The sequence below is a fragment of the Branchiostoma belcheri genome, unplaced genomic scaffold (assembly GCF_001625305.1).
Source record: "Branchiostoma belcheri isolate BF01 breed outbred unplaced genomic scaffold, Haploidv18h27 scaffold103, whole genome shotgun sequence".
In the NCBI taxonomy this organism is placed as follows: Eukaryota; Metazoa; Chordata; class Leptocardii; order Amphioxiformes; family Branchiostomatidae; genus Branchiostoma; species Branchiostoma belcheri.
Window position 1 is genome coordinate 1161109 of NW_017802414.1, and position 10833 is coordinate 1171941.

Below are 10833 nucleotides of genomic sequence, written 5' to 3' on the forward strand. Positions count from 1 at the left end.
ATAAATCTTAAAGATGGCACATGGTTAATCTGGTGTTTTATATATTTACAGCTGCCACTCCAGGGTCGGTCATTCTCGTCGCGACAAGACTTGGGTTGAAATCAAGAACAACTACTCATGGATTCGTCATGGCTTTGTTGAGTTGTACCTAGTAGAGATTGGAACTCAGTAGTATAAATACTAGGATTCCCATCTCTACTAGTAGAGTTGGCAACTCTACTGGATTTGCATCTCTACTGTGACACATACATGTACATGTACATAAACGATTGTCCTTTTATGGGAATATGATGGAGGCCATATAGCATTGACGTGAAGCTAATTGGAATGCGTCAAAAATTGGCACAATGATGTTGGATATGATGATGATGATGATGATGATGAGAATGATAGAAGATGCACTGCAGATACAATAAGATACATGCATATACTAGTAGTAGCTCTCAGGGTCACAACATGTCCTGACTTTCACGTAAATTTTTACTAATAAGCGTTCTTTAAATTCCGTCCATCTCAACATGAAATCCTATGACGGAGTTCGTCTACGATGGTTTGCAGATTTTCAAACTTGGCCGTGAACACGTGATGGTTAACAGGTCTGCTAGCCATGTTATTTAATGTTCCCATGCCGTCTTGCCATTCTGCAACGCCTACACAGAAGAGTGTGGTGCCGTCATTTCTCAGTGCCATCGAGTCCGGTATGACATCGCTACTCGAACTGTCTTGGCCGTCTGTTAGGACGATCCCGTACTTTCTCGCTGCCGGCTGTCCGGAAGTGAAGAATTCGTTACGCATAACAGACAAGCCCGCGACAGAGGGAACTCCGCTACTGAACGACATGTCCACGCTTTCGATCCTTGACAACAAATCGGCCTTATTGCTGTAGTCCGCGAGGGAAATCGCCCTACTTGCAGAGCTACCTTCAAACTTGATGAGACCAACTCGCGCGTAACTTCCCCCGATGTTGAGGGAACGTACTACACCACTGATAAAGTCCTTGACTGTCCCAAAGTGCCCAGAAACACTCCCGGAAACGTCGATTGAAAAGATGATGTCAGCCCCTCCGTTACAGGCTACAGAGTAAAGGAATAGCATACATTCATCTATTCTGTGCTGTACAAAGTACCTTCTTTGAGATTCTATCCTACTAGCAGTCATATCTAAACAAAATTGAAAGTGATGGAAAGAGTTAGAGCTAACTGGATGGAATGAATGATGAAGCGAGAGCGTAAGCGAGTAAATACGTTAATGTTACATTACAATAACATTGTAGCCTGGGTGCTATCCGTTTTGTAACGGAACTTCTTGCACTCGCCTCCGTTTTCCTGATGCAGGACCGATGGCTCCCAGGTTATGTTTTAATAGTATTATAGTCTTTGAAGAGTTGATTTTATTAATCAATTCACAGTTGGCCTGGTACTCACCTCTACAGAATGGGTTACTCCCAGTCCACCTGCCATTAGCCTGGCAGGTTCTGCTGCTGCTGCCTGTGTACAGCTGGTAACCATGGTTACAGCTGAAGGTGCAGGTTTCCGGATGGCGGAAGGTGGAGCCGCGATTACACGTCATCCTTCCGTTAGTCGGTCTGGACAGGGTCGGACACCGTACGCCTGGAGTGGCAATTTGCAACAATGAACAATGTGGCAGTTCCATTGGTGTTGTGTTACATAGGATATTGTTATGCCTGTTACCATTACTTATGTTTCAGCTATGTGATAGCATTGACGATGATGTTGACTATCTGGCAAAATATAATTGTTTTAATCATCTTGTAAACTTGTAGAAATATCAAATAGCTTTACTTATATTTCTACACTGAATTTAAATTCTAAACACCAATCATTTTGCTGTTTTGAAAAAAAAAACATCAAAGCATACTTACCAATACACCTGGCATCATCGCCAGACCAGGTTGCGTCTGCCTGACAGTGCCTTACCGGCACCATTGGGGTATCCAGTTCATAGCCATAGTTACAGGTAAAGGTGCAGGTCGAGTCCGGGTAGCGAAGGGAGCTGGTATTGCAGGCCATTCTTCCGTTTGGTGGAGCAGACAGATCCGGGCATTTCACACCTAACAGCAGAGAACAATGATGTTAACCATAATAGATTCAAAACTCCCTATCACATCTAGTATTGATGCTTGTATCATCTAGACGTAACCTCTAACAAAAGCAGCATATTTATGTAATGGTTTGGTCACCGTCAAGACGAAGTTACAGCTTACCGATACACTCTGCGTTGTTTCCAGACCAGGTTGCATCAGTCTGACAGCGTCTCTCACTGCTGCTTGTGGGAGTCGTGAGCTCGTAGCCTCGGTCGCAGGCGAAGTTGCAGACTTCAGGATACCGGAAATAGTAGCCGCTGTCGCAGGTCATATTACCGTGTAGAGGACTTGAAAGGTCCAAGCATTTGACGGCTGAAACAGAAATCAGATTTCAAGACGAGAATTGCAATCATGACTTGGTATCGAAGATAAATTCCTGAACTTTTGTTTGCTGTAAAATAACAATGTATCACGTCTTAAAATCGGACTTATTTTAAAATAAGACCGACTTGCCAAAGTGCAACGTCAAAAACTACGAACAGGGAATAAGATGCTTGGACTTACCTAAACACGGTATGATCCCAGTAGTGTTTGTGTCGAAAGGAATGGTCCAGTTGCCGTCCTGTCCACAGGAGTACTCGGCATAGATGAGCCTGTCGTACCCAGGGTTACAGTGGAGCAGACAGACGACCTCGTACTCCTCCGCCGTGCTGTCAGGTGATTGGCAGAAGTCAGCCGCAGGGGATGCCGGGATAGAACACCCGAAGTACCCGTTTTCCGGTTCAGCGACCTGTGAGGATGAAACAGCAGCATATTTGGTGTACTAGCAGGTTATGTCATCAATTGCACATATGTGTAGCAGCCATGTTGGTGGACTCCATAGATCCAAGATGGCTACTTACCATTCAAAATGCCTCGTACTTTTTAACATTTAATCTTGCAGTACAAAAGATTATACAGGGTTCTGTTCATCCACAGATTCGAGACTTCGAAGAATTATATGGAATGTATTTTCCGTTGAACTTATTGCACGGAGAGATTAGAAACATAATCCTACATACCGGGAAAGGCGGACAGGGGGTCCGTTCACAGCGTCTCCCGTCCCCGACCGTCCCGACCCGGCAGCGGCAGCTGAAGGTCTGGTGGCCCGTCAGGTCGCAGATCCCGTGCTCAGGGTGGCAGTCGTGCAGGCCGAGCCGGCAGTAGTCGGATGGGACGCATCTGAAGGAAAGTTGGACGAAGTTTTTATTGATATTTCCAGCATAAAGTTCTCCCAGTGTGAGAAATGCGACGAACCAGAGATGTATAGTCATGTCAAAAGATTAGAAACTTTCTTCACCTTGGCTTGTCATTCCATTGTCCACTTGCCGTGCACCTGAAGCTGTGTAGACTGTGGAGATGAAGGTCCTGCTCATTGCCGACTTTGTAGCCGGACTCACATGTCAGGCGGCAGGAGTCCTGGTACCTGGTACCGCTGCACGTCAGGCTGCCGTTGGCAGGGCTCTGTTAAATAAAATGTCAGTGTTATGAGCAACATTATTCAATACTTCAAGAATGATAAATGCTGCAAACTTCCATTCATAGGGCTGAACACCAAAGCATGAATAATCACAATATATATTTCAGTTGTGCTACAGTTTAATGTTTCAGCTTTGATAAAATTTGGAGTACGTACTGTAAGGTTGCCGCAGTCTTTCTTCTGACAGAACAGTTCTGGTCCCCCAACAACTGGCTGGAGCGCTGCAGTTCACAAAGGAATAACAGTAGAAGCATTAGAAAGCTAAAGAGAGGCGAAAACGTCTAACATAGGTATACATGTATGTTGTGTTGGTGTATGTCGGGATGGCATGTGCACTTTGATTTGCTTTCGCGGCCTCTTTTTACGTGTAATTCGGCAAAGGTCGCTGAAAAAGGAACAGAAGTTCGTACCTCCCTCCTGCAGGCTCCAGTTGCCGCTGCTATGACAAGCTACGCTCCGGTGGTCCGTTCCTTCGTACCCGTCCGCACAGGTGACTCCGCAGGTGTTCCCGTAGGTGTGTCCGCTGGCGCACTGTAGGGCGGTGTTTGGGAACTCAGGAGGGGAGCCGCAACTCACTGGTAAATAATATAAAAATATTGTCATTAGCTTTTAAAAATTTGTTTACATTTTTACTAAGAATGAAGCTTAACTTAGAAGGGAATGTTGGTTACAAGAGACACATAATATATCATGTATATACTATCTCAGTATACCATCATCAGTATACTAGTAAGATACTAGTAAGATAGTAAAATGCAGTACACGCGACAGACTCCGGTTCCCCACCCCAAAGTTGTAAAGTCGTCTTGTTCCAGCCTTTCGAAGCAGGATATGCTATATTACCTGGGGTACACGTTGGCTCCCCACTCCAGGTGGCCTGGGCTGAGACTCGGTACACCTGGCAGGTGAAGTTGTCTTGTCCCAGTCGTTCGTAGCCGTCCTGACAGGTGAGATGACACGTCTCGCCGTACGTCGTACCTGTACAGGTGACGTCACCGTGTGCCGGGATCTGTGCATGGCGGAGTTGAATGATCTTTGACTGTTTGACTGGTCTTTGGTCTAAACTGAATACAATAATCTTTAAGCGGATGTAGTTGACCCATCCAATCAACAACCATATTGGATGACAGATTGCAACGTCAGCCCATTCTTCCTATTGTAGTAACAATTCTTACGTTGCATTTCCCATTCGGTGTAAACATGGCTGTCCAAATATAGAGATTACAACATGTATTAGATGGTTGTTGAAGATTAGGATTAGGCAGAGAAGACTTTAATGGTTGACTTACCGAAATGTTTGCACAGTCAGCGACGACACAGGCCAGCGTCTGTGGGATGACAACGTCTGTCAGAAGAAAGAAAAATGTCAATTTGCATGCATTTCAGCACCTTATACCTGTACATGGGAAACAGAATATCCCCCCAAAAACGAGTTGTCAAAAATGATACGTCCCCCACCTGCAAACACAGCATTTTCCATCTCTGTCGTGTTCCATCTGCGGAAGGTGGTCCAGTTTCCGGTCCAACTGCAGCCAAGGGCGTAGTCCGTTTCCGGTACGTACCCTGCGTCGCAGGTGACATCACAACGGTCCGAGAACACGTGACCCTGACACAGGTACGAGCCGTGCGGGGGGTCCTCAGGTGGGCTGCAGGTTACTGTGTGATGGCCACACATACAGAAAACAATTACTAAAGTTCCAAATAGAAAAGCAGAATTGGATGTGTTTTTATGCTGAAAAAAATCGTTGAATATCAATAATTACAAGCCTAATAGATAATCATCAGAAAACCAGAATAACATCCTACCAGGGTCACACTGTGCGGGTTTGTCCCAGTGTCCTGTAGCGTTACACGTCAGTACAGGGTGCCGGGGAAGGTAGCCTCGCTCACAGACCACTCGGGCTTCTGACATGTATGTCGTTGAGTTGCTGCTGAGTTTGCCATGAGCTAAATTCTGTGAAAAAAGAGAGACTTGCTAGTCATGCTTCACTTCCTTCTAGCTACTAGAAGTTCTAGTGAGATAATTATATAAGAGAACACAAAAGATTACCCCAGACTCTGTTTCACAGTCCACAAGTCTGCATTCTGGATGCTTGGTCGCTCCAAACGTCTCTGCAAAACAGATATTCACAGGTTATACGATCATCAACAGGTTAGATATATGATATATGTGTAATAACAAGTAGACTTGGTGGTGTGGATGACATTGTGTGTCACAGGCGGTCAGAACCGTGATTTAGAACCATGGCCAGGCACGTTCTGGATAGTGCACGCGTATCCAGAACTATGTCTGGGGCAAATCTACGTTTTTCGATACGCGGGGACTTCACCCTAACCCATTCAGACCTCGTCCTAGACCTAGACCTAGACCTAGACCTAGACCTAGACCTAGACCTAGACCTAGACCTAGACATAGACCTAGACCTAGACATAGACATAGACATAGACCTAGACCTAGACCTAGATGGGGCACACTTCTGGATACAATAAGGGCCTAATGCTGCATACCTAGGCGAGACAGAACCTGCAGGAAGTCCAAGTGGGCCACGATGTCTTCAAGAATAGGGCCGATCCATTCCAACAACTGCCGCATCATGTCGAAGTCGATAATGTTATTCTCCGAAATTATATCTAAATATGTCTCCACGATAGGAAGGTGGGGGGCGTTTAGTTTAACCAAAATGCCATGCGCCGCGTCCGCGTAGATTTTGTCGGAGATGCCGAGGTACTCGAACCACCCAGGGTCCGTGTTCGGCATCGTGTCGGCAGCCCGACCGACGCCGACGAGTGTCGACACGACTTCGGGCGCGATCGGCGCCCATCGGCCACGGTTGCAGAACAGCAGGCCCGCGTCATCGGTCTGGTAGCCCACGTCACACTTGGCGATGCACATGCTCACATGGATGTTGTAGTAGGCAATGCTGGTGCAGTTGAAACGGCCGTTATGCAAGTCAGGAAGTGGCGTGTTGTCGCAAACTGAAAATATGTAAGGAAAACTTTTTTTAAGTCAACACTACTAGTATCTCTTTCGCCTTTTGATCTGTTACAATTTTGCTGCTGTCGTATTTTGGCTCAGAAGAACTACAAAGAAACCGAAACAAGAGTATGTCGTGCAGCAGAAGTAGGCGTTTCACGCAGTTAACGCAGCGGTGTACAAACTTGTACGTGTGGGCTACGGTAAAATGGTACTCACACTCCTCCACAAGCGGCGGCACTGTTGGCTCCTGCACGTATCCAGGTGGTAGTATCGCTGATGTGTCCCCTCCGGCGGCCTAGCCTGCAGCGCCAACTGGTACCACCTCTGCATCTCCGGGGAAAACTGCTGCATCCACGCAGGCACCGGCTCAGGAGTCTTGTAAACTATCGAACCATGAAGGAAAACATAAGACATCGAAAGGCTCCGAGAACGGAATGGAATGAGATGATTGCAGAAGGTAAAAGGAAAAATACGTAGATCCTACCGTTCTGAGCAAAACAGTCTTTTTAGAAAATTCATTTTTCAAGCCAAAATTGAAAGAACGTCTGATCACTTAATCTTTAAACTATAACATTCTCGACGTAAATCGTCGACCTTTGTCGGCAGTGGCAGTGTGTGGCTGGGGCTTAAGTTAAGTTATGCACCTGGTATGACGTTGGTCTTGAAGAGGACAGCGAACACCACCGCTGTCAGGACGGCCAGGCAGTAGAAGATGGCGGCGAGGATGAGCAGCGTGTCCGGCCGCTTCCTGGTCGGCGGGTTCAGGGAGGAGCCGTACCCGTACAGCGGCGGGCCGTACGGCGTCCACACGGCGCCGGGCTTCACCTGCTTCCCGCCGAATAGGGAGTCACAGCTTGGCTGCCTTTTCAGTGGGCCAAGGGAGTTATGGATCGGCAACCTTTTCAGTGGGGCCTGTGATAAGAAAAACAGCATACAGTCAAAACCTCCCAAGAAGACCACTCAGGGGACCTCTATGCGGACAGGTGGTCACTGTAGACAGTATTGTCAATAATCTTTGTGTCGATGGAAAGAATTATGTAAGGGGCCACCAAAAGAAGGAGGGGAGCAAGGGGCCAGTACCTGACCTGAGCACATAGGCAGGTGCCTCCACCGAAAAGTCAAAAGTGGTCACCAAACAGATTGAATTGCTTAAGAACAAAACTAAAGTTAACACACATCTTTTATCTAAATTCGTGAAACAAAATGCTAAAGGTGGCAAATTAAATTAAAGCAGAGCAATAAAAATAGGACCTGGTACCTTTTCCACTTTTGACTCCACTGATACTGTCTCCTTGGTTTCTTCGGAATGGAACTCGTCAACCATCTCTTCAACGGCAACGCTCCTTTGAATAGACCTAGAAAGAGTACCATAGAGCAAATATTGATATTGTTCTTCGTGCCGTGCTCATATATTGTAGTCTCTTATCGGGGATTGGACAAGTAACAACCATTGGTAATATCCTTTGTGCTCATGCTGTTTGTAATCTCTTATCAGGGATTGAATAGGTAGCAAACTATGAATGTTTGCCTTCAGGTCAAGGTCTGGATTTATTACTATAAAATATCGCCATTCCGAACCTGTATGCTGCTTGGTGTAAAGCAAAAAGCAGATGTATTTTCGGTGTTTAATGGTGTTTTCGGTATCCTTTTCTTGTGTTGTAGCCTCCTTCCATATACTTTGAGACTCTAGCAAAACAAATGTTTAAATGACTTACTGATCATCTGTGACATCCGGAGGTGGTGTGGGGTCTCTGGTGATTTCTTCTTTTGGAATGTTTTCGACTTCACTGTCACTGCTGACAGCTGGTGTTCCAATTGTCTAAGAATAGAATATGCGTTAGGTAAGGTATTTAAAACGAATTGCATTGTTATAGTTGTTAATTTTACTGTTCACCCGTCATTGCATTGTCTCACTGACATCCGGCTAACAGACCTTACATGCCAGCTTGCTGGCTCTTTGTCAAATTCGTAACTTCTTTTTTTTCTAACCCATGCCCGTATCGTAGCCAAGGGGGTTCGGAAGAACCCCCCACATGGCTCAAAGGTCCACATATTGGTCCTCTTCTTATCCAAAGGGTCCAACATTTTTCTTTAGATGGACTGATTCGTATCACCAGCTGGGCTGGAATCGTAGAAAACTACCTACTTTGTCATTGAATGAAAAGTTATCTCTGATTTTTACTGTAAAACCCTTTCAAAAATGCAGGAAATTCCATTTCAGAAAGTTAATTTTTCAAAATTTTCCGGGGGAGCATACCCCTGGACCCCCTAGGAACCTCGCGTCTTCGGCGCTCGCCTCGCGCCTACATACGGCGCTCACTGGTCCCTCAACCACTGGGAAGAACCCCCCATTCAAAATCCTGGCTACGGTCATGTAACACTACTTCTGATCCACGCTTCCTTCCAACGTGACCTTAAGGTCAACCCATGATAACCAGCCCCTCTTTACTCGGTTATACAAAATTTAAATACCTACAGACACATGCAAACAAACGAACAGACAAACACACCCAACCAACAAAACAAGAGCGTTTCCTACTTGGTCTTCCCGGTGCTCCTCTAGAACTGCCAAGTCTCCCCACATGAACGATCTCTCGGCTTGCCTGCTTGGCATCGAAACCTGTGGATAATAATTACAATTAATGATAACGATTATTATTATGATATTATTATCATTTAAAAAAAAAGAAGAAGAGGAAGAAGAAATTTACAAACCTTACACTCTGACACCGGCGGTACATTGCCGATGTCTTTTGCCGCCGATGGTGGCCGGCTAGTCTTGTGTTTAGATTTGCGGCGTCTGCTAAGGGTCCGTCTGGTTAAGTCACCCCGTGGTCCCAAATGGTCGCACCGGGTCGTCCAGGCTGTTTTAGTCGGGCCGTGAGGCGACCAGCCCCGAGGAAGCAGCCCGATGCTGCCCGGCGAGGAAGACATGTATCTGAAGTGAGAAAATGAGCAGAGTTTTTGGCTTCGGCTTTTTTTTGACGTGTTTTTAGATGTTTAAGCAGGTTTTCTGTTTTGTACCGGTATCGATTTTGGTCAGTGTGTCAAATGGATACTGCCCTGCCAATGTTACTGTCTTGCGAATTTGATACTCTCTTTCAAAGATCAAATGATTTGCTTAGCCCTTTCGACTCTGAACCCAATACATTGTACTTAGCAAATAAGTGCAAAGCAAATACTTTAGAAAGCATATGGTCTCACAAAACTGGGGACTATGGGGTAAAAACAGACTTTTAAACATAGGAAATTGCAGCAATTTCAATATGGTTAAAATTCAAAGACTAGACGTATAAAAACTTGCCTGTTTCGCACACCTGTGCACACCTGTAAATGCCGTCTGTAGGTGTTGTTGTGAGCTTATAATGCTTACATGAGTGGCCTATCCAAGTTCCACGTTTCCTGGTTAAAGTTTAATCCATAAATTGTTCCGTTGATGGACAGATGTTTTTATAATGACGCCGTAAACAACAGTGGGCCAACATAGGTTATTTCCCTACTGCATGTACCTTCGCGATAACCGTCTAAAAATAACACATGGCGTCCCCGGGTCTCGGCTCAATTCATATCAAGAGAGATTACACGGTGGTAAAATACAGGCCCCAATGTCCCCACCTGCTTTAGAACCCTAATCGTGTTCCACGATGGTCAAATCTGACCCCATTTTTCCTAACACGCTGCTCATGAATATTCAATGTCAATCATTCATTTCGCTCTTGACAACAGTAGCTGATTGGTTAACACGTTTCAAGGCGTGGACTAGAAATGTTTTGATCGCACCATGCTCAGCAAGATTTTCCCGCGAGCTTGCCTTTTGAAATGCGTACCTCGTCTCCGCCTCCATTGTTCTTCGCTTCGCACGTTTTAACAATGCCCCGGTCTTCAGATCTGTGTCTCAAATTTTACCTCTATGGTTACTGTAATTCTTGATTTGTTGATAATAAGTGCCAGTTAATTTGGGCACTTCAGCAGTCAATATTCCATGGCTAAGATTTCACTACCGCAAGTATTTGTTCGTTTCCACCCCTCCCTCTTTCCCCGAATCTTGCTGGACAATACAAGCTCGTTAGCCTCCTTCGCAGACCTGTTGGACGGCGGCGTTATTTTTTTCGGAGAGGGGCGCGAGTTATGCCACAGAGGGACGATTTTGCCGCCGAGGGGATTTTGCCACGGAGAGAAGGTTTTTCAAAAACCTTCTTTTGCAAAATTCCCTCGGCGGCAAAATCGTCCCTCTGCGGCATAACTCGCGCCGCTCTCCGAAAAAAATAACGCCGCCGTCCCGGTCAACCTATT

General features: G+C 45.8%; 1 protein-coding gene across 1 annotated transcript; it reads right to left on the minus strand.

Annotated features, from left to right (window-relative positions):
* Positions 1-513: 513 nt before the first annotated feature.
* On the minus strand, positions 514-9937 carry LOC109475407. The gene is given in 24 exon segments (XM_019776013.1): positions 514-1073; positions 1425-1610; positions 1883-2071; positions 2225-2416; positions 2609-2834; positions 3106-3265; positions 3384-3547; positions 3720-3784; positions 3974-4138; positions 4407-4572; positions 4853-4908; positions 5022-5219; positions 5370-5517; positions 5614-5675; positions 6072-6539; positions 6757-6835; positions 6838-6923; positions 7185-7402; positions 7439-7452; positions 7799-7895; positions 8256-8359; positions 9080-9160; positions 9256-9478; positions 9858-9937. Coding segments are annotated over 23 exon segments (3903 nt in total). The 5' UTR covers positions 9475-9478; positions 9858-9937.
* Positions 9938-10833: the final 896 nt, after the last annotated feature.